At 41.8% G+C, this 24,636-nt stretch overlaps 1 protein-coding gene across 3 annotated transcripts in view; it reads left to right on the top strand.

The window, feature by feature from the left end:
• Nucleotides 1-24,636, top strand: part of GALNTL6 (polypeptide N-acetylgalactosaminyltransferase like 6) — a 964,319-nt gene that overhangs the window by 934,252 nt on the left and 5,431 nt on the right. For all 3 annotated transcript variants that reach the window (XM_030564387.1, XM_030564388.1, XM_030564389.1), the window contains exon 11: nucleotides 12,939-13,055. In XM_030564387.1, coding sequence (XP_030420247.1) covers nucleotides 12,939-13,055 — 117 coding nt within the window. The remainder of the gene's footprint in view (nucleotides 1-12,938; nucleotides 13,056-24,636) is intronic.

Here is a 24,636-nt window from a genome sequence, read left to right as displayed (position 1 = left end):
ACAATCTCTGGCTCCAGCATCTTAATACCTAACTAGTGAATGCTGTGTGCAGCCTTCTTTTTGCAACTTCTGCCTTCTTTCTGCAAACACATCTGCTGAGAATTTGACTGGTAAATGTCTTGGAAAACTCTATTCATGACATAAAAGAAGTAAATTAAATCAACTTTTTATCACTCTTGATGTTGCCTGATCTTTGGGAATTAATTGTGCCACTGTCCTATGTATGTGCTCCATCTGGTATTGTGCTCTGAAATGCATGCAAAATGGCAGTTGTATAATGGACATGGCAAAGACTTCGTATATACTGAGTATATTACTATTAGTTTTGTATCTGGGCAGGAGGATAACACCATTTTTACTGCCACCATGGTAAAAATGCAAATTAAAAGAACTTAGTTTGATCCTTGTGATTATGTCCTGGATTGCCAAGTATGTGCTACCAGTTGAACTGTATGTCTACTATCCATTAAATGAGGCATAAACACTACTTTTTCTTAAAAGAAATGTAATTTCACGCAGTGTTGGTACTTGAAGTCTTGTCCAGTGAAGTAAAAAATGGTGCTGGGTGGGTGAGATTTGTCATGAGAATGATTTTATAGTTTTAAAACTTAGATTCAAAGTACTTATGGTCCAATTTGTATTTACAATCATTTCAAACTTTTAATGTTGTCTGTGCGAATGTATTTTTTAATACCAATATTACAGACCTGTAAGTCTAATGTCGGTACCGGGCAAAATAGTTGAAACAATAGTAAAGAATAAAATTGTCAGACACATAAAAGAACATAAATTGTTGGGCAAAAATCAACATGGTTTCTGTAAAGGGAAATCATGTCTTACTAATCTATTAGAGTTCTTTGAAGGGGCCAACAAACATGTGGACAAGGGGGATCCAGTGGACATAGTGTACTTAGATTTCCAGAAAGCCTTTGACAAGGCCCCTCACCAAAGGCTCTTACGTAAATTAAGTTGTCATGGGATAAGAAGGAAGACCCTTTCCTGAATTGAGAGCTGGTTAAAAGACAGGGAACAAAGGGTAGGAATAAACAGTAAATTTTCAGAATGGAGAGGGCTAATTAGTAGTGTTCCCCAAGGGTCAGTCCTAGGACCAGTCCTATTCAACTTATTCATAAATGATCTGTAGAAAGGGGTAAATAGTGAGGTGGCAAAGTTTGCAGACGATACTAAACTGCTCAGGATAGTTAAGACCAAAGGAGACTGTGAAAATCTTCAAAAAGATCTCATAAAACTAAGTCATTGGGCAACAAAATTGCAAATGAAATTTAATGTGGATAAATGTAAAGTAATGCACATTGGAAAAAATAACCCCAACTATACATACAATATGATGGGGGCTAATTTAGCTACAACGAATCAGGAAAGAGAACTTAGAGTCATCGTGGATAGTTCTCTGAAGACGTCCACACAGTGTGCAGTGGCAGTCAAAAAAGCAAACAGGATGTTAGGAATCATTTAAAAGGGATAGAGACTAAGACGGAGAATATCTTATTGCCCTTATAAAAATCCATGGTATGCCCACATCTTGAATACTGCATACAGATATGGTCTTCTCATCTCAAAAAAGATATACTGGCATTAGAAAAGGTTCAGAGAAGGGCAACTAAAATTATTAGGGGTTTGGAATGGGTCCCATAAAGAGGCTAGGACTTTTCAGCTTGGAAAAGAGGAGACTAAGGAGGGATATGATAGAGGTATATAAAATCATGAGTGGTGTGGAGAAAGTGAATAAGGAAAAGTTATTTACTTGTTCACATAATATAAGAACTAGGGGCCACCGAATTAAATTAATGGGCAGCAGGTTTAAAACAAATAAAAAGAAGTTCTTTTTCACACAGCGCACAGTTAACCTGTGGAACTCCTTGCCTGAGGAGGTTGTGAAGGCTAGAAGTATAACAGGGTTTAAAAGAGAACTAGATACATTCGTGGAGGTTAAGTTCATTAATGGTTATTAGCCAGGATGGGGTAAGGAATGGTGTCCCTAGCCTCTGTCAGAGGGTGGAGATGGAGGCAGGAGAGAGATCACTGATAGATTCTAGAACTGGAAGGGACCTCGAGAGGTCATCGAATCCAGTCCCCTGCCCTCATGGCAGGACCAAATACTGTCTAGACCATCCCTGATAGACATTTATCTAACCTACTCTGAAATATCTCCAGAGATGGAGATTCCACAACCTCCCTAGGCAATTTATTCCAGTGTTTAACTACCCTGACAGTTAGGAACTTTTTCCTAATGTCCAACCTAAATCTCCCTTGCTGCAGTTTAAACCCATTGCTTCTTGTTCTATCATTAGAGGCTAAGGTGAACAAGTTTTCTTCCTCGTCCTGATGACACCCTTTTAGATACCTGAAAACTGCTATCATGTCCCCTCTCAGTCTTCTCTTTTCCATACTAAATAAACCCAGTTCTTTCAGCCTTCCTTCATAGGTCACGTTCTCAAAACCTTTAATCATTCTTGTTGCTCTTCTCTGGACCCTCTCCAATTTCTCCACATCTTTGTTGAAATGCGGTGCCCAGAACTGGACACAATACTCCAGTTGAGGCCTAACCAGTGCAGAGTAGAGCGGAAGAATGACTTCTCGTGTCTTGTTTACAACACACCTGTTAATGCATCCCAGAATCATGTTTTTTTTGCAACAGTATCACACTGTTGACTCATATTTAGCTTGTGGTCCACTATGACCCCTAGATCTCTTTCTGCAATACTCCTTCCTAGACAGTCTCTTCCCATTCTGTATGTGTGATTCTTGATCATTACCTGTTAGGTTCACTCTCTCTGGAACACCTGGCATTGGCCACTGTCAGAAGACAAGATACTGGTCTGGATGGACCTTTGGTCTGTCCCAGTATGGCCATTCTTATGTTCTTATGTAAAATGATGACCATGAGTAAATTTGTTCTGGGCTTTATAGGTCCTGCTTTCAAGATCCTACAGGACAATCATCCCTTTTCCTGATTCCAAACTTAAATGTTAAGGTTTGACTCTGTTCTGCTATAGGGTTTATTTAATATTCAGTAAGTCTGTCTGAGATTGCGCTCATGCTAAGTCGTGGGGTCTGAACCCACTCCTTTCTGGCCCCCATTGAGAATTCATTGATTTGAAAGAACAACTTTACAACAGTGATGGGAAATCCCAGAAGTGAAACACACTCTAAAATTAAACCAAATAGCCTATATGAAAAAGCATCAAAATTTTAGGACTGACTAACTCTCTTCTCTCTGAAAGAGAGACAGATGTCTTTTTAGAAGTGTCTGCTTCATATCCTTAATGACTTTGAGTCAATCTCAGTCCATCAGTTTGTCATATTTATATTGTACAAAAGCAATATAACATTCACCCAGCCCCATATTGCATCCTGCACGGTTTCTGCACCACTCAAATTCTCTCATCAAGGTTAGTGTCAACCTGTGATCCACAGTCCCCTGCTTTCTCGGTGTTTCATTCAGGCTGTTCTTGACTTCTTTTAACCTGGCCTTTTCCTTTTTTATGTTTCTCACAAAGAACAGGACCTTTTAAGTTACTGCATTTCAGTTAATATGAAAGGAGGCTCGTTGCTTGGCATCCAGTCTGTAGATTCTGATGTCTGAAAGATTATCTAACATATTGTGCTCTCACATTAATAAGTGTAGTAAAGCCAATGTAAGTACTTCTTACTTAAAAGGCAGAGGGTGAACAGGGGCATTCCCATTTTTGCACCCATGTGAATGCTATTAATGTTCTCTAGGAGAGACCGCCACTATGGTATTCAGGGCACTAAACCACATTGTGTGAAAAGCATTCTGTAAATTGGTAGCAATTGGAAGCCTCTTATGATGCTGTATTGAATTGCCATGACCCTGACTACAGAGTCAGGGTACCATCTTTGCTATTCAAGGGCAATATATCATTTGAACAAATTATTAAATTGAGCAGTAGTTCTGACACGATTTGCCATTCATTTCATGTACCAGAGATAACTTGAACAGCTCATTTTAGAACTCTGTTTCAGTCATTTCCTGAATCCTAGACATGAATTTGAAGTTATTAAATGTCATTAGACTGGTATTATTCCATACTACCACATAAAGTTGTTTTTAGATTAAGGTTACACATTCAGAAGAGCACTGATATTTATTTTGCAGTAGATGTTTTCATGACCTTCAGTGCACAAAACTGAGATCCAAATTGCCTTAGAGACTGCCTCTCCCTTTCTGACTCACCACACCACTTGCCTTCATCAGGAACACTTAAGCATTCTGGGCGAAATCATGGCTCCACTGAAGTCCCTGGGAGCTTTGCCATTGACTTCAGTGAAGCCAGGATTTCACTCTGTCTCAATGAAACTCAGGAGAGCTGAAAGCTAAGCATTGCTTTTAATGTTTAAAAGGGGTATTAGTTTAGTAATATAGTTGTCTGCAACCCTTCAGACTAACTATCAGCCTTGGAAAGACAGAAGTTCTTCATCAATCTGCACCTGGATCAAATGCTTCTGTTCCAAGTATCTCCATTGACAGAACTCAGCTTAAAGTAGTGGAGAACTTTAAATACCTGGGTAGTGTCATGATCAACGCACGAATCTCCAAAGCAAGCCAGGCACTTGGCTGTCTGCGTGTCAAAGTTTTAAACCACCACAACATCCGGATGTCAACAAAACTGCTTGTGTACAGAGCTGTTGTTCTCTCATCTCTTTTGTACGGGTGCGAAACATGGACACTATATAGGCGTCACTTCAAGCAGCTTGAAGAATTCCACATGCGCTGCCTCCGCAACATCATGAAGATCCGCTGGCAAGACAAAGTGCCCAATCTCGAGGTCCGCAAGAGAGCCCAGATGACAAGCATCGAAATGATGATCCTGAAGTCACAGCTACATTGGACTGGTCATGTCAGCCACATGGATGCCAACAGAATCCCCCGCCAGCTTCTGTATGGTGAGCTCTCCCAGGACATCCGGCACATAGGTCGTCCATGGAAATGTTACAAGGACACCATCAAAGCCAATCTGCAGTACAGCAGTATCAAACCTAGGGACCTTGAGGACGCCGCCAGCGACAGAACACAGTGGTGTGCAATAGTTAGAAATACCTGCATTGCCTTTGAGGAAGACCGCTGCTGGCATCTACAAGAGGCACGCGAACGACATCACAGAGCATCAGCAGCGCACAATCCACTGACCGCGAACTTCCCATGCACCATCCGCAGCAAAATGTGCACCTCTAGAATTGGCTTGTACAGTCATCAAAGGGCACACCATGAGACCAACAATAGATGATCTGCACAGATTTGTCATCATCAGATCAATGGACTACCAAGAATAGTTGTCTGTATTGTTAACTAATCAAAGGCAGGAATTGTCACTATGTTAGCGCTGTTTATCTGAGTAGCATCTTTTTGACATAAATTAATGCAAATTTCCTCAAAGGGGGAAAAAATTTCATGTTGGGTTTTAAAATAGATAAAGGAATTTAATGTGTGATTAAACTACCCTGTCATTATGCTGTAATTATTTTTTTTAAACATAAGAGACACTGACTTTGTACATTATCAATTCTAAATTTACCAAGTGTGGGGAAAGCATTTAAAAAAAGATTTTCAAAACTGCTTACAGGGTTTAGGAGCACAAAACCCATTGGCTTTCTCTGTATTATGTGCTTCTAAATCCCTTAGTCACTTTTAAAAAAAAAAATCTCTCCCTTAGTTTTGGTCTTGTCAGGAAAATTTGGTGCCACTAGTAGTGGCAAAGGCAATTTGCATAATGTGCTACAACTGTTGGCTGTCAGCCTGTGTTTTGGAGCAACCTGTGTCTTCATGATGAGCAGTTACAGAAGATGCACTCTGTCTGGAATGTCCCCAGTCAAAGTGATCAGCAGTGCATTGTCACTCACACCCTCTGTGAATAACATCACATGAGTTATCTTCACAGCTAATCAGTTAGCAAAAATATTCAACAAATCTGCTGTCCATGTTTGGATGTTGTAGCAAATACGCAGTGGGAGCGGCCTCTCTGCACTCCTGATCACTTTTTTAAAGTGTCTGCACTATGCAGTGGAACTCTGCAGCCGCATCTCTCTCTCCCTCATTCTCAGTGCCTGGGCCCATTCTCCAGATAAGTTCCCCGACTCCAGTTTAGAAGACTGTGGTGTTAGATTTCTGCATAGAATCCTGCATGCTACTTAATTCATAGCTGCAGTTCTGTCCCAAGGATTCAGAGAACAGTGATTCCTGGTTTCTGTTCTCATCTGATAGGGGCTGCTGTCAGAGTGCACAAGCCATTTAAAACTCCCCTATGCTTTGATGAATGTAAGGAGTAAGGACTGTGAATCAAATCATGGCAGAGTATTGACAGGAGCCTGCAAAGAGGCAGAAAAAGAAACCACTTCCTTTAGAGAAATATTTTGTGAAAATTGTGGTTAGAAAACATTGATTTTTTTCATGAAAGGGGCTACAAATTTTAAAATTTATGAAAATGTTGGTTTCCTTAATAACAAATCTTCTTGGAAAGAATTTGTCTTTGAAAATAGCATTTTTGCAGATCAGCATGGTTTTAACTGGCACATCCAAATGTACGTAGTAAGAAAAAATGTCTGCTTGCTTCCACCCTCTGCCTCATCCACTTATTTCCAACCCGGACACCACCGCCCAAACCAGGATAAAAAGAGAAGTTCTTGTTTAATCTTCTTCAGTATAAGAAAGGGGTTACAATATAAAGGAAAAAATCCTTTAAATGTCCTTAATATTGAACAGTCTTCTACAGGACTGATTTGGGCTTGTTCCAACAGCCAGGAAGTAAATATGCCTTTAACTTTCACAACATATTTAGACATTTTTAGCAACCTAAAGTTTATCAATGAGGTCTTTATGAATCTTAACCATTCAAAGCCTGGACCAGCACAATGCTTACTTAAATCACAGGCTTCCACCAGTACTTAAGATCCCATGAGTCAGCTTTCTCTACAAAGTGCAGGGTTTTTTAATAAATATCTCTACCCAAGAGATTTGGTGAAAAGTGTAATTGTAATTCCTCTCATTGATTATGAGAAATAGGGAAATACTTAAATTAAACATTTGAAACTCTAGATTGCAAAACTGAATATTCTAATATTTGATAAATAACCTAATAGTAGTTTGTAGTGGAGCTGGCAGTTTTGACACTTTCTGCCAAAAATATTTTGTATTTACAATTCCCCCATTTTATGGAGGTGCCCAAGAAGCAAGTACATTTATCAGTTATGGTGGAGGATATTGTTTTTGCATAGCTAACAGACTAATATCCCTAGCTTTAGACAGTCATGGTACAGAAGATTTAGCAAGGGATGATGCCCCCTCATCCTCACTTTTAAGGCCTGCACAGCTTAAACGTCTTGCCTCTAAGGCTTTCCACAATCCCACTTTGGCCCATGTTTCAGATTTTGTTTCATGGCATGTTCCTCCTTCAATGTTTCCCTCTATGTACTGAATGACCTCGCAGTCCAGTGTGCCAAGTCCCTTTCTTCTCAGCAAAATTCTTCCTACGTATTGTCTACACTAGGAAAGAGGTGTCTTGTTAACATATGTTAACTAACAATTGTTAAAATCCTAGTTATAGACAAGACAAGCTGTAGCTTAAACATGTTAGCTGGTCAAGGAAAATCTCACCCCACCGCTAGGCCCCTGGGGAGCCAGTGCCTGCTCTTTATGGCCTGGACACTTAGGGTATGTCTACATTGCAATGAAAAATCTGCAGCACCAAGTCTCAGGGCCTGAGTCAATTGACTCTGGCTTGCAGGGCTAAAAATTGCAGTGCAGATATTCAGGTTTGGGCTGGAGCTCAGGCTTTTAGACTCTTCCCCCCTACCCCCATAGGATCTCGGAGCCCAAGCTCCAGCTTAAATGTCTACACTACTGTATTTAGTCCCACAGCCAAAGCCCTGTGAACCTGAGTCAGCTGACCCAGGCCAGCCACAGCCATGCTGCAGGTCTTTTATTGCTGAGTAGATATACCCTTTAAGCAAAAGGAGCTGGAAACTACAGCAGTAAAAGTTCCTCTCCATCAATACATTGTTTTTCCCAAGTGCAGGAGCAGCAAGGAAAGCAGGGAGAGCCAGGGCCTGCAAGTCCTCAGACTCTTAGTAGCCTCCCCTTCACTCCTCTAGCCCACAAAAGCTTATGCTCAAATAAATTTGTTAGTCTCTAAGGTGCCACAAGTACTCCTATTCTTTTTGCAGATACAGACTAACATGGCTGCTACTCTGGATCCTCTAGCATTGGTACCCTTTCTGGGGTTATGCTGCATGAACTCTATTTAAGCCCTATTTAAGTGTTTTTGTCCCAGCATGCACTGTGATGGTGTTCAGAATCTTGATGTACATTAAAGCATAAATACAAAGTTTGCAGTGTTTTCTGGATGACAGCATTGTTTCCACCTGCATCAAATTCTAACATGGATGATTTTAAGGGCCAGACTTCTAAAGGGGCCTCAATCAGGCATTTGTTTCTGTATCTACATTTTTGCCCAGACAAAACCCTTCAGTGCATTTTTTTAAAGCATACTCAGCTGTGTGTAATAAAAATTGGGGGTGTACAAAGTGGCTTTGCATGTAACCGTTCTATCTTTTGTATGTATGAGTATTAGAATCTGCCCCTGTGTATTTAGGAAGCTGCTCAACAATTGCATATGTATAAATGAGGAAAACTTTTTGAAAATTCAGACTTGCCATTTTTTCAGTAGTTTTAAATCAAAGCCCAATAACTTAGAAATGCTTATTAGCCTGTTTTTGGAAATGGGGGACTCAGATGCATGCTTCCTTAATCAAGAAAAAGCAACAACAAAGCTACATACTGTCTGAGACTTCCTGCTTTCCTTACCCTGTTATACAAAAGAATCTTGTAGGATTTGCAGGCAGCATGGTGCTCATTCTCTGTAGAATATTCCCTGCCATTCTGACAGCAGTTTGAACAGCTCCATTCAGTTTCTAACAATGGCAAAGGCCGCATAGAAGTACCACAAAGCAGGTGTATGAGCCCCATTGAAATGCTTTTATTATCAAACCCTTCTCCCCATCCCAAATAAAATAATGCTCTCTGACTGGAAGAGTAGATAGAAGCAAAGAAAGGATGAGATATGGGACTGGGACGGATATGCACAACAGTGCAGAGAACAGAGAAACAAATGCTGAAGAGTTTTTCATTAGTAGAAAGAGGAGAGGGGAAACGGAGAACTGGGCAGAGAGGAAGTGAGCTTAAAGAAACTTTAAAAAGGAAAACTCTCTCTAGAACAGTATATGATAGATTGAATCTTTCCCTTAAATATAGAAGAATAGGATAAGAAAATTCCATCAGTGGACAAAAATATGAAAGCCCTACTAATACCATAAGGCTTTAAAAGTGAAACATTGAAATAAGTATTATTTTACTGTTAACACTAGTTTCATAGCCTCTCTGGTTTAATTGGTGTCTGTGCTTTGAGTATATAACATGAAGAGTGGAACATTAAGAAAACAGCTCAGAACCTTTGAAAAACAGGCTTTAATTCTGTATTGTAATTTCAAGGAACTTTGACATGAACTCTGTCTCCCATGCACTTAGCTTGAGCAGCATTTTTCATAAGTGGAAGTTACGTGTTTTTGTAAACTCATTTTACTGTGGTTATTACTGTGTAATTATTGAAGCTACCCTTTCCCATATGCTGCAGAATAATTTCCCTGTCTCCACAATTGCTACCTACCACCAGATAAAGCCAGGCGCATGATAGGACTCTGACTGACTGACTAATGGCTAGCATTCTGTTGACAACTCCTGATCCCAGCTGGGTTGCCATAAATTCTATCTGCTTTAATACCTTCCTTCTCCTCCACAAGAAGGGACCTGGAGAAATCAAGATCCTCTAGTATTATCTTGCTCTCTTTAAATTCTTTTCAAAGGTTTTCTGCTAATTTAAATCACAGAAGGGCTAAAGGGATGAGTTCTGCCCATTTTCTTCTTTATCCCCTTCAAATTATGTGTCTCAAATTATTAAGGTCTCAATCATCCTTCCATGTTAGACATGACTCCCTTTAGAATCTATTGATATTACTCCTGGAGCTGCCTGCAGGAACTGAGAGAGAGAGAGAGATTTTCTCCATCCTCTTAGAGAGCCAAATGTGCTGCTTAGCTCCTGCCTGCCTGCCTGGGAATGAGTCACCAATTGTGTTCAGAACCTGAATTCAGATTCCCAATATGGTCGCAAATTACAGTAACACTAGACAACTATTTCCCTTGCAGACATCTTAGAAACTAAAATAGTAATAATTGTACGTAGCACTCATACAGCACTGTACACACAGTAACTAATTAACCCTCAGAACACCATTCTGAGGTAGCTAGGTAGTTACTATCATCCCCTTTTTACAGAGGGAGAAACAGAGAAATTAAGTCTCTAGTTCAGTGATACTCAGACTGAGGCTTGGGAGGCACAAGTGGCTCTCTAATGTCTCTCGCAGCTCTTTGCAGCACACAATATTAAAACTATGTGATTTAATTAACAACAATCAAGATGCTTTTACTATGTTATTAACCAATTGCAGTTGATAAAATAATAATATTTGGTCAGTCATTTTGCTGTGAGAATAATATATATACATACACTAGGGCTCTCAATCGCAGTCAACGCATGTGATAAACTCAAAACAAGTTAATGCATTATTTTTTTAATGAGCATTAATCACACATCTCTGGAGATGGGACTCAGCAGAGGCTGGTTGGGGAGAGAGGCACCCCGTTGCCTGCACCATCCCCTCCCCCTGGGCAGGGCTGGCCTTAGGGGTGGCAAGGGGAGCAACCACCTAGAGTGCCGTGCTCAGGAGTGCACTGCTGCGTGCCTCCGGGGCACGGATGCCCCTCCTCCTGACACCTTGCTCCACTGCTGCTCTCACTTTCTCCCTCCCTCACATGGAGCCACCCCTGGCCAACCCGCTTAGGACCAAGAGCCTGCCTTCTGTCTGCTGCGCAGAGTGGGAGGTGGTTGGGTGGGGGGGCTGATGTTGGAATGTCCCTCTCCTGCCGCCCATGTATGTGGTCCTCACCGAGCTGGCAGTCAGGGAACAGGGGGATCCTGTCTGCTGCTGACTCTGGAGTGAGTGCTGCTGAGAGCAGCTGCTGCTGGCTGAAAAAGTGTTCAGGCTCATGAGTGCTCTGCTTAAAGAGACAGTGTTCCCCCAACACACACCCCAAACCAAAATCTGAAACTGCATCCCTGGTGAGCCAGGAGTGGCCAGAGGACTGTGGGATGGCAACAGCATGGAGCCCGCCTTGAGCTGCAAGCTGAGTGCCAGACACCACAAGCCATAGCAGTTGTGTAGAAGTAAGGGTATGTTGTAATTTAAATCAATATATTTTAAAATGTAGAAAACATCAAAAATATTTAAATAAATGGTATTCTATTATTGTTTAACAGTGCAATTAAAACTGTGATTAATCGTGACCTTTTTTTAATCTTGTGATTAATCACGATTAGTTTTAGTAGTTTGACAGCCCTTTATTTATATATATAGATATAAAAAACAAACTAAATATTTCCCATCATACTGTTCAAATATGAATATAAAGTACTATTGTAAATGAAACAATGGATTCACACTACTGTGACTCTTTTGGGGGTAATGTTGATCGCTAATTTGGCTCCTGAACCACTGAGCTCTGTGTATCACTGCTTTAGTTTAAGGTCACACAGTAATTGAGTGGTAGAGCCAGGATTAGAATTCAAAAGTTCTTAGCTCATTCAGCTAGACTACATTGCCTCCAATATGAGAAAGTCAATAATAATGCTTTACTCTGTATTAAAAGGCTGTGCTGCTTGTACGTAATATTTGAAAGTGACTGTGCCTCTATTTGCATAACTTTCAATGGCAATAATCGTAACTATCTACAAAAATTTTCACTGAAAATTGCAATTGTTAATTGTTGCTCTATTCACGCTCCATTTTTGATGTTCTTGAAAAGAGTGCCAAACTGTACACCCATTTAAAGTGTATTATATACATGTGTAATGTGTATGTGATATTCTGAGCATGTGTGTTAATTTCTCAATTTACATACATATGTCTGACAGGGAAAGCTAAATATTTAGCTCCAGACTTTGGATATGCAAGAGATTTTTAAATAGTGCATTTAAGTAACATGTAATGCCGAATAAACTTGGCACCTTCTCTCGTTATCACTGGCAGTTTCCACATTGCTTTTCAGTATTTGTGTCTTCCAAGCACTGAATCGGTGCCACGTATATGGTGTATGGTCCTGAAGCTACAGGACTAATTATTGCTTGACAATAAGGAACCTTAAGTCTCAAAAGGTTACTTTCCTTTTCAGAATAAGTTCTACTGCATATTGCCCTCAGAATCCATATAAACAGAATAGGGGACGCTCAAAGCTCCAAACATGTTTTCAGTTCAAATTTAAGTGCTCTTTAAGATTCTACATATGAAATGTCAGTATTTGACCTTATCCGCAGCAATTTTAATGTCAAAATAAAAACAAGCACTGGAACTGTGTGTGTCTGAGCTTTAGAAAAATATTACCCTGCATTCTGATAGAGGTTCATACAGAAGTTTCCTCTGAATTAACTTGATCTGGTTTGCTCTATTGGCAGGAGAGGAACAATCAAACTGAACTGTGTCCTCTCAAGATTTTTTTTTTATTCCAGTCCTTACGCCCAAAACTATTCTAATACAAAACGTAACCTCAATTTCTTTACAGAATTTTTCAAATACTGGTGCAGAGGAAGGAATAGATCACTTCCCAGATATAATCTCTTCAGCTTCTCTGCCACATAGAAAATCCCATTGATTATACATAAGCAATGTGCTTATAGCCATATCTCTAGTTTGTGATTAAACCAAGACAGAGTCAAATCTCAACATCTTCTTCCTCAGAAGTCCTATTCTGCAGCCTGCTGTATAATGTGAACTGTTGCTGCTTGGTTTTGCAGATTCGAAATGTGGCAGCCAATCTCTGTGTGGACAGTAAACATGGGGCCACAGGGACGGAGCTGAGGCTAGATGTTTGTGTGAAGGACGGCTCAGAACGGACGTGGTCACATGAACAGGTATTTTAACGACATAAAGAAAAATGCAGTGTAAAATTGTTGTTTCTCTTCCCCAGATTCTAAAGACTTTTCTGAGGTTTTCTCCTCCTCCTAAGTCTAAACACAGTGTAGACTTTTAAAAAATTTATTGTTGGCCTTAATAGCTTTTACAAAGCAAACCTTAATATTACCTTAGGTTTTCCACTAGTCATCTCTTTTTTGCTATTTTCCGTAGCTTCATTTATGGAAAGAGGAGCTATGCCCAGAAGTCCTTTAGGCTTCTGATTTTTGCTTAGTTACACAAAAATGTTGACTTTGTTTCATTTAGCTCTTAGCATTTCTGAAAGTGGACATGTTTGTCATGAAACATCCACATCTGTATTATAAAAGAGCAGAGGAGCCTACCAGACATATCTCCTCCTTGTCCCTTCAGCCGAATAACCCTAATGACTGGAAATGGGATCAAAAGATTTCAAATATGGTGGATTCAAAGATTGGTCAGGCCAATGGCCAAGAAAATGATCTTAGCAGCTATGTTTTAAATGAATTTGCGATAGAAGGAAGCAATATATGTTTCCAATAGTAACCATGTGGATTCAGAGAGGCCAGAAAAGAAAAGGTGGTAATATTAAAAAAAAAAAAAAGACATTAATTTATTATCAGTCATGTTTATTAGGACAGTGCCTAAGAGCCAACCAATAATTATGCTAGGTACTGTATTAGTATATAGTCCCTGGCCTGATGAGTTTACTGTCTCAATAGACAGGACAGACATGGGGCGTAAGAATGGATCTAATACACTAGGAGGGTGAACCATATGATGGCAACAAACATTGTGTTAGTTTCCAATATTTTTGGGGGGTGCAGGTGGTTTACTTAAGAGAGATAAGCTAAATGGAAAGGGAAGGCCAGAGGGTGAGGGGGACAGGCCAGAGGAGAAAAAGGTAAAAGGGGCAGGTGTAATAAGGATGAGGTGAAGAGACTGTGAGGGAGGCAGAGGGTTGGAGCAAACAGCCAATGAACACAGAGCAGAGAGAATGCAGTCAAAACTGTAGAAAGTTCTCTAAACGCTGAAACATCTCTGGTTTGGCTGCTTCTACTACAACCATTACTGGCTGGCTAGCTGCTCTCTGCCATTTTTCTCCAAGGCCATATGCTGAGGAGGAGGGTAGGGGAAGGGAAGGGAAGAGGGGAGGCACCACCTGGGTCATAGTCCCTGCACAGTCCTGAATCCAGGGAGATTCTGTTAAGGTGGGTGAGTGGGCGGGCCTGGCCACAGCCCCATTTTGTCCTCACCCATCCCAGTGCAACAATCCTCCTTTGGCTGCTTCTGCTCCTACTGTTTGGAACTGAAGGAAAGCAGGGTGCTGTGATGGTACTTGAATGAGTTAGGGTAAAGGGACAGCTTTTTGAGAATGGTGGGGCGGACGAGGAGGAGAGAGAGAAGGTTGAGAGCAGTGGAGACATGAGAGTGAGGCTAGGAGGTTAAGGATTGATTTGAGTGCAGTCTATAAGTACTTACATGGAGAACAGAAATTTGATAAGGCTCTTCAATCTAGCAGACAAAGGCATTAAAAAAATTCCAATTGCTGGAAGTTGAAGTAGATAAATTTTGACCAGAAATAAGGTGCGCATTTTTAATAGTGATAGAATTAACCATTGGAACAATTTATCAAGGTTTGTGGGGGAGTCCGCATTACTGAATATTTTTTTAATTAAGATTGGATGTTTTTCTAAAAGAGATACTCTAGTTCAAATAGGAATTAATGCAGGGAATGTTATGGAGGAGGTCAGATCAGATTATCACAATGGTCTGTTCTGGCTGTATAATCTAGGAATCAGAGGTCAGGTTAGGAAGCAAGAGGGACTGGGTAGAGGTGATGCAGGAGAAGGCGCAAGAAACCTTGGTGACAGGGGAGAGAGTTAGGCGGGGCCCGCCAGTAGGCAGGAGGGCAGAGGGGGATGGGGAGGGTGCCTATGGAAAAAATAGTGGAGAAGGAGAATGGAACTGATCTTTGAAGAAGACAGCTAGGCCCAGATCCTCAAAGATGGTTAGGCACCTAACTCCCATTGAAATCAAATTCCTGTGTCGAAAGGGAGGGATGGAATAGAAAGTGGGAGAATTTTTGGAAGGATGTGATGGTTTGAAATAAATGACTGCAGGATTTTCTGAATATTACAGTGACTATAAGCAGATTTAATTTTTAAGAAATACTATGAGTTTGATTCTAGTCTCCCCAACATTAATGATCAGTACTAATTCCATCAAAGTAAATGAAGTTAAACCAATGTAAAACCAGTGTAAGAAGAGAATCAGAACAATGGTACCTCTTTAAACTGACTGATCTATGCTTCACAGACAATCTAAATTATTCCTGTATTGCTGACACGTAATGATATATGCATTTATGCAACAAAATAATATGCAGAACAATGCAAGAGAATATGTCCTTGAAAATAACAGTGCGGTTTCATTGGGAAAGGACTACTGAAGCCCTAATTTTAGCAAACAGATAAGTGTAAGTGATTAACAACTTCAGAAAAAACTGGCAAGTTCTAGTGCAGATATTTAATGTGCATTAAATTCAAGTAAAGTATATAATACAAATATTTTAATAATTTAGGGGTCGGTCCCACAAGCGGCAGACTGCTACTTTGGGTGCTGCTGAGCACCTCCAACTCTCTTGGACTCCCTGGATGTTGAAGGCGGTCAGCACCTATAGAATCAAGCTCTCAGTTGTTTGTATTCATTTCACTCTGCTTTTCAATAGATTGGCTGAAATTTGAAATATGTAGTTCAAACATTTATCAGCAGAGGGCAGCTCTAGACAAGCAGAACACCATATGGGGTGAAGGAAGATAGAAAAGTTAATGAATTTTTAACTCTAGGAGCTTTTCAATCCTCCAAACCAATAAAGATGGAGCTTTTCAGAGATTAAACTAGGCCAACAGAAGAGGGGAAAAGTTGATCACTTTTAATATTCAGGTGAGTAAATTTGATTCTAAAGTTAAAATGGTATAGTCTATTTTATTTTGAAATAACAAATTGGAGGCTTCTTTTCAAAATGAGATTACACTGCAATCTAAAGTTCTTCTTTCAATTGCAGGGAACATAGTTGTGAATACTTATCCACCTTTCAACAAAAAGTCTTAAATAAAATAAGAAATGTTTCAAATTATAAATACTGTGAGGATTATCATCTCTAAAAGAAAATTAAAGCAACGTAAATGCAAACTAATTTTCATCTGAAGAGGAACTTATTTTTCATCTTCAGGTAGTGTCCCTATGGGTGCTCCATTTCAGGTGCACGTGAGCCCCACGCACCTTTGACCAGAAATTTTCATTAGCAATATCCATTCAGCTTATGCATGTACCCTAGAAATCCTCGTGCCCCACACTGAGGCTATATAGGGCTGCAGAGGCAAACTTCCCTCAGTTCCTTCTCAGCTGTCTCTGTCTGAGATGTACCTTAGTGAGACTGCAGCGAGTGCATGTCAGCTCCTTTGCCTTTGGTAATTTTAGTTAGTTTAGTTTAGATTAGATTAATTTAATCTAGGTAGTTAATTAGTTTGTTGACTTTTATTTGGAGGACTTCATGGGAGCCCTTCCTCCCAGAGAGGGGCATGCCCAGTTCACTGTGTTTTAAACGCTACCTCACATGACATGAGGCCATCCCATTCAGCGACAGACACTCTAAGTGTGTTCGCTGTTTAGAAGAGGCCCATGTTCTGCTGAAATGTAACTTCTGCTTAGCCCTCAAATCCAGGACAAGAAAGAAACAGGAAATCAAGCTGTGACTGTTAATGATGGAGCATTCCCTTCAACCTGGTGTGGAACCAGGTCAGTAGAACCCCCTGTACATCAATCTCCGGGGGTACTTAGTGACCCATTGACTTCGGCCCAGCAATCCCTTAGAAAGGGGAAGGGTTCAGAGACCTCCTCTAAATATCCAAAGAAGAGAAGCTCTAACTCATCTTTTAATGAGTCCACCTTGAAAAGACTTTGCTCTCCAAGCAAATCAATGGGCTCAGAAGCTTCCACGTTGAGGCATAGTACCACAAAAGCTAAGGGTTTCTCCAGTACTGGTGGGTTAGAGAGACCCTGTAGCTCTAACAGCAAACCTGGTTCCAAGAAGGCACTTGTGCCGTCTGGAAGATATGGGCATAGAAGAGCAATACTGTCAGACATAATCACTCTTCCTGTATCAGGCTCTTCAGTTCCACGTATGACCAAGCCCCTGTCTACATCAGTAGCTACCTCAGAGCACTCAAAGTCTTTGGTACCATCTGTCAGGGAGAAGCATACTGTCCGCTCGGGTCTGCAACTACAGTCAGCACCATAACTACATGCAGTACTGCAACACTTGAGGTACCTAATAAACTTATCGGTGACTGCTGATCCAGAGTCTCTATTGCTCACCAGTATCAAGAGCCATGGAGGAGACACGGATTACTTCAGCTGAGCACATATTGCTTGGTGGCAGCAACCTTAGCTGCCACCACCATCCCCATATAGACCTCAGTGGCCATATTGGGACCCAGGGGCAGTTATCACGAACAATTCTCTAGGGCCCCAACCCTGTCCCATCAGAATGATAGAGAGGCACAAAATTTTCCTTCCCAACACATCATTCAACAGGATATGTTTGTGGATCAAGAGGCTAGGGCAGGCAAAGAAGTTACCCCTCAGACTACCATCTTGTCCTCATCACCTGATGAGGTTGTAATGTATCCTTCCCTTTCTATGGATGATGATTTTCAGCAATTGCAAGAACTTATCATACAGATGATAGACTCCCTACAGATACCTCTCAAGCAAATCAAAGAATCACAACCCAAATGGTTGGATATTCTCCATTCTGCAACTCCATCCAGAGTCATCTGCCCTCTGAATGAGGCTCTCCTGGAACCTGCAAAAACAATTTGGTAAACCTTAATATCACCTCTGTGTAAGAGAGCCAATAAAAATATTATGTTCCCTCCTAGGACTGTGAGTTCCTGCTCTTCTACCCTCCACCAACTCTTTGGTGCTTGATGTGGTGAATGAATGAAGTAAACACCACTGACATAAGTGCACCGCATATGAGAGAGGCCAGAAGCATCTGGACCTTCTAAGGTGAAAATCTTACTCATATGCAACCCTACAATTCTGCATTGCAAATTACCAGGTGTTAATAGCCAAATACAACTTCACAAATTATATGACGTTTAAGTCTTTTATTTAACACATTCCTCCAGACCAAAGGAAACAATTTCAGGCTATTGTTGCTGAGGGACCGTTAATGGCTAGGACAGCCCTTCAAGAATCTTAAATGCTGCAGATACCTCCGTTCATTCTATCTCCACTGCAGAACTGATGCACAAGGCAATTAAATGGTTACATTTATCTGGGTTCCCCAGAGAGGTCCCGAATACAATAGAGGATCTCCCATTTGATGGACTGAAGTTGATCAAAAAGAATACTAGTGAATCACTCCATGCTCTAAAAGACTTTAGAGCCACATTGGATTCATTGGGTATCTACACTCCTGTGAACAAAAGGAAATTTAGTAGATCCCAAACAGCCCAATACAATTCTCTGGGTTTCTCTGGGTTTCAGAGACCTATGGAACTTCCAAAAAAGAGAGAGTTTCCCGAGAAAGAAATACTCTAATCCATCTGACAATAGGCGCCAACTTCTAATGGTGCCGGTGGGTGCTTGAACCCCCTCTGCCCCAACTCCCCCCCTGCCCAACCCCTTCCCACCCTTATTCCCACCCCTTCCCCAAAGTCCCCGCCCCAACTCTGCCCTCTCCTTCCCCAAATCCCTGCTCTTGCCCTGCCTCTTCCCTGCCTTCTCCCCTGAGCATACCACATTCCCGCTCCTCCCCTCTCCCTCCCGGAGCTTGCTACAGCTGTTTGGTGGCAGCAAGCACTAGGAAGTTGGCGGAGGAGCTGGGACATGGCACACTTGCGGGAGGAGGAGGAGGTGAGGTGGGGTGGAGTGGGGAGGCAGGGTGGGGAGCTTGGCTGCCAGTGGGTGCAGAGCACACACTAATTTTTCCCTGTGGGTGCTCCAGCTCCAGAGCACCCACAGAGTCCGTGCCTATTCATCTGACACTAGTTCACAGCAAGCTGCTGCTTCTAACCATTATTTTTTACAGGATAGTCAAGAGTTTAAACCCTCCCATTTCTCTGGATGTGTCAGCTATAATCATTTGCCCACCTTCCCCCCATTTGGAGACCTCTTTTCCATTTTCAACCAGCTTGGGAACATATCACCTCAAATTAGTACTAGAAGTAATAACAGTTTACACCATTCACTTTACCTCCCTTTTCCATCCCTCTTCAGTGACCCCTGTCTTGAGCTCTTATTAAGACAGAAAATAAACTCCCTTCTTTCTACCTGAGCAACGGAACCTGTTCCTGCTCAGCACAAACAGAAGAGGTTTCCACACAAAATACTTCCTTGTGCTAATGACAAAGACTTCCACATAGCAAGTCACCCATCTCACAGAAGATATGTGCATTTTGTTATAGGTCAGGACCACTTTCAATACCGAGTGCTCCTGTGTTTGGCCTTTCCTTGGCTCAGAGGACGTTCTCAAAAGTTATAGTGGTAATGGCCACCTACTTGCATTGACAGGCAATGGTACTGTTTTCATACCCCAACGATTGGTCTTACATTGAGGTGTTCTCTGCTATGCAGAGGACACTTGCCTTTTCCAGGACTTGGGCCTGCAGTTGAATGTGGAACTATTCACCCTGACTCCAGTACAAAATATACAGTTTACAAGGACATCTTTGGATTCCTTGGTAGCCAGTGAATTTCTTGCCATGGATAGATGCTGAGGGCTATCAAACCTTGGCAGGTCTATTCAGGTGAGCCCCCAAACCTCAGTCAACAACTGTCTTCAGCTTCTGGGTCCCATTATGTTCTTCCACTTCTGTGACAGATCATATTCGATTATGCCTTCGCTGTCTCTAGAGATGGCTCAGAACAACTTACTCACCAAGCAGACACAGCTTATACCAATAGGTATAAGTTCCTCAACAGGTAAAACACTCCCCAGACTGGTGAAGAAATCATCAAAGTGTAGGTGTAGAAGTTCCCTTCCTCCGACTGGTGCCAACGGTAACTGCAATCTGTTGGGATGGGTGGGGGGCAGACCTTGCCATTCATACTGTACAGGGCAGATGATCACCCCAATAAACCACGCTCCACATCAACCTGGTGGAGCAAAGGGTGATCAGAAATGCCTGCCTTCATTTTTTATATCAACTGGAAGAGCAGAGTCAGTTGCTGCTGGGAGTCCAGGGAGTAAAGACTCAGTCCCTGGAGGGCAAAGAGAACATAAGCACCTTGGACAAAGTAGTGGTTGGCTCCTAGGACTGAGCAGCTGAGTGTCCTGATGGGAAGTGGCCTAGGGAAATAGAGCAGCACTGACAGAGATTACAGGGGAGCAGCAGGAGGCTACTATTTACAGGGTCCCTGGGTTGGGTCCTCGAGTAGTGGGCAGGCGCAGGTCCCCCTAATCACCACTGGGGAAGTGGCTGGACTGTTGGACAGAGATACCCTTCCCAAAAGGGGGAAACACAGATGGCAACCTAGCTGGAGGGCTGTTGAGAAGAGGACACTGCAGTTCTGGGTGCTTAGGGTTTAGTCTCCCCTAACTCAGGCCATGATCCTGCCCATGCTCCACCCTGAGGCTCCACCCTTGCTCCCCCTCTCTTCCCTGAAGCCCGTAGGGGCTCAGCTCCAGCCAGGGGCTGGGGTGGCTTGGGCTGGCCCCGGCAGTCCTCTGGCTGCAGGCTTAAGTCTCCAGTGGGTGGGGGGATGGGGCTCAGGTGGAAGGGGAGGAGCTGGAGGGCTAGCCTTCACAAAGGGCAGGTTCACCTGCTGTCCATGGGAGTCATAGGCAGGAGCAGAGACAGAGTGATGGTGTGCAGACCACGGAGGAGGCACCAGTCTGGGAATGAGGGCTGCATCCCATGACACAGGGGTAGGAATCATTTTACTCAGTTTTTCAAAGCTGCCAGTTAAAGAAAGAAAAGAATCTGAGAATCACAGAAATGTAAGATGAAATAGACCAGCTAGATCATTAGCTTATCTTACTGCCAGTGCAGGAATGGTACCTGCAATAGGCTTTAAGTACATTTTCTAGTTTAAATATTCCAAGTGAAATGTCTCACAAGGAATGAGAATTTAAATGTGTAATTTCCCTTGAGATTTGTCAGAAATACATGAAAATGGGCCTGGTTAAAAGGGTGCTCCAGCAGGGTTGTAAATACATGATTCTAATTTTTGCTAGCTCTTTATCCTGATTTCTGTATTTGCCAATAGAAATAAAAAATGTTGATTAGGGTATTGAGTATTTTATTTCTATACCTATGTCCTTTTTTTAATAGCATATTTGCTATTGATCCAATTTGATAACTTGCCATAGAAATTTTTGAGGAGTTCAGTAGAAAAATTAGTGGCAAGATATGACCTGTATAACAGGAGTTAATGTATGCTGACCTTGCCAGGAGATAGTGATATGACATTTTGTATGACTTCACTCACATCCAGGGGCGGTTCCAGGCCCCAGCACACCAAGCGCGTGCTTGGGGCGGCAAGCTGCGGGGAGCGCTCTGTCGGCGCCGCGAGGGCGGCAGGCAGGCTGCCCTTGGCAGCTTGCCTGCGGAGGGTCCGCTGGTCCCACAGCTTTGGGTAAAGCCAATGGACGTGTGAAGCACCCTTCTTTCAGGGTGGGAGGAACTGCTGGAAACAATAGAAGCTTCTGCCCAGGCAATTTTGGAGGCATGGTACTTGGCACAACTCATGAGGAGAAGTTAAACAATAGGTTAAGGGATTGTTTGGCAAGGGATGAGTGTGGTCCTGAGAAGGAGCACAGAGAGAGAGAGCTCCCTGTGGCATAGAATTGACTGGAGGGGAACATTTGGAAATTGTGAACCAGGAAACTGCCTGTTTGTTCCTATCGTGTTCAAGGAAATAGCGTATGTTCTTTGTAAATAAACAGGGCTGATTTCTATCATCCATTTCTCCTCCTAATGAAAACAATCCTGCAAGCCCCAAAAATTGGCTAATGGTGTGAGCCAAAGGGGCAACAGCATAAAATTATGAGGAAAGTAACAAGTGGAGTGTCATAGAGCTCATCACTGGGACTGTTACCGTGTAATATCTTCACACATTAGCTGGAGGATAAAATACCAGACTTGATATCAAACTAAGCAGAATTCCCAGGACAGTGGAGGATAGACTGAAATCACAAAATGATGAGCTAGTAAAGTGATGAGAATGAAAGAGTGGAACTGTCTCTGTAAATACAGAATTTTAATATTTGTTTTGGGGCAGTTGCTCCTCTCTCCAATCTAATTTTCTCCTTTTCCGGGAAGTTCTAAGAGGGAGTTCCTGTCCCTGCTGAGTTTGCTTTTATTATGGCAACACCAGGGAGAGGCAGCACTTGCAGAAAGAAAAGTAGATATTGTTTCAAAAGGGAACAATTTGAGAAGACAAAGGGAAAAAAAAGCCCGGATAGTCTGGAGGTTTAAGGTCCATTATTGCTCAGACCACTAGGGCTGGGAATGAAAGCTGTATATTAGAAAATGAGAATTCTCAGGTTTCAGACAGGATATGGTGCACAATATTTATCTCTATCAGTCTCCAAGCTATCATCTAGAGAAATCATGCAATAATTGAAATGGAGGGAGATGAGGACATAAGCTGGTAACTTGAGTATTAATGCATTCTATATGGCAGCAGTTCTCAAGGTCCATAGATCACCAGGGTCTGTAGCGCCCTTCCTGCTGGTATGCTGAATGACATATTTTGAGAATTAAGCAGTGAGAGATTAGAAAATGGCCCATGAGAGGCTCTGTCTCTTACAAAATAGTCAACAGAATGAGAGAGTTTCAGAACCTTTGCTCTACACCATTCAGAAGCTGGGATTCCCAGCTTTGCATTAATGTCTACCGTTGGTTATTTTGAGCCTCAGGCCTGTAACTTGGCTTGCACACTAACAGTGATAATTTTTTTTTAAGGCTTATACTTTTTTGAAGCAGCAGCCTTGCTTCCGCAGTGCCAAATCCTGCTTCTCTCATTGCTGATGACTTATAAAGGTACCGCAGCAGGGGGTATGGGAGTCATTGTTCAAGAAGCACAAAGAAACGGAGAAAGTGACAACCTTTTCAAAGCAAGGATTGGTTTAAAAACCATGTTAAAGCTGTCCACAGTCCTTTACTGTAGATAAATGTAAAACAATACTCTGAGGGAAGGTGGAAATAATAAGCACAGCACGGGGCCAAACAAGGCAAATGTTGGCTAGAAAGCCTGTAATGCAGGAACAAATAGGGAATGACAGCAGATAACAAAGAGAACATGAGCTCACAATGAGATGCAGTGGGGTGGAGGGGGAGCAAATATTGTTCTGATATGTTCTGTACATATAGTGGGATTGCCTGCAGGCCAAGGGAGGTAATAATTCCTCTCTATGCCATCTCTATACAGCCACACTTGGAACACAGTGCATCATTTGCGACACTTCATTTTAAACAGAGCATCACTTTCAGAAAGAATTCAGAGGATGACTAGAACAATGAAAGGGTTAAAATATGCACCCTAAGACAGAGGTACTCAGGGCCAAGTTCTGATCTTCTTGACTGCAATGGCCTGGATTTACATAGGTATAACTGAGACTACCTGGAAATCAACAGCTATTCAAAGAGCTAAGAGTTGGCACCATAAAATATACCAGCTTTCAAATGAAATCTGCGAAGTACTGAAGAACTAATACCAATATATTAAACTTAAAACTTGTGACCTGTATTACACACTGTCTCACATGAAAGGAAAATGCCAGATCTTTAAATCTGATGTTGTCAGGTCTGTCTCCTGCATCTTATGAATGAAAGTTTTGTGGTGCTGCGCAGTAACCTCAGGCAGCTGATGTCTGATTGAGCAGGATACTGTTACTGACTGTAAACCTCCAGAATCTCTTTCAGAAGCACATGAAGAAGGGCTTTAATGATTTGCATGTAGATCACAAGTTGTAGAGGAGGGAGGTGGATAGAACTTAATGTCTGGCTTGGGAAAATGGGGGCAAAAGAGAGGAAATGATATTATACCATATAAATAAAAGAAACTGTGGTTAAACATGACAAAAATTCGGCAGGGGAATGATCTGTCTATGTAACTGACTGAGATACTACCCCAATGATTTCTAAGTGAAGATCAGAAAAATGCTGTGCGTGAGGCTAAGCTAGGATGATCTTCTGAACTCCCTGACTATTTTGCACCTGTGTTGTCAATGATTCTATGAAATGCTGCCTATGTATGAGATTCCAAAGGTTTACTAATTTCTTCTGTCAGTAACTAGAACTCTCCCCCTCTTCTTAGAACTGGGAGAATAACTAATATTCGTGTAATCTGAATTTTTATTTTTCTGCCAAGAACTAGCAGTTGTTCCATACTGATGTTTGTTCTGCAGTGGTGTTAATGCACACATTTAACCAACAGAACTTTTAATCACTATATCATCAACTGGTGCCTAATTAATCCTTTTCCTTGACATGCAAAGAAAGGACATATACACTGGTTTGGTTTTTGTTTTTAAATGTCTTT

This window comes from Gopherus evgoodei, chromosome 5 (genome assembly GCF_007399415.2).
Source record: "Gopherus evgoodei ecotype Sinaloan lineage chromosome 5, rGopEvg1_v1.p, whole genome shotgun sequence".
NCBI lineage: Eukaryota > Metazoa > Chordata > Testudines > Testudinidae > Gopherus > Gopherus evgoodei.
The sequence above is the reverse complement of the archived record's forward strand: the minus strand, read 5'-3'. Positions and strand labels throughout refer to the sequence as shown.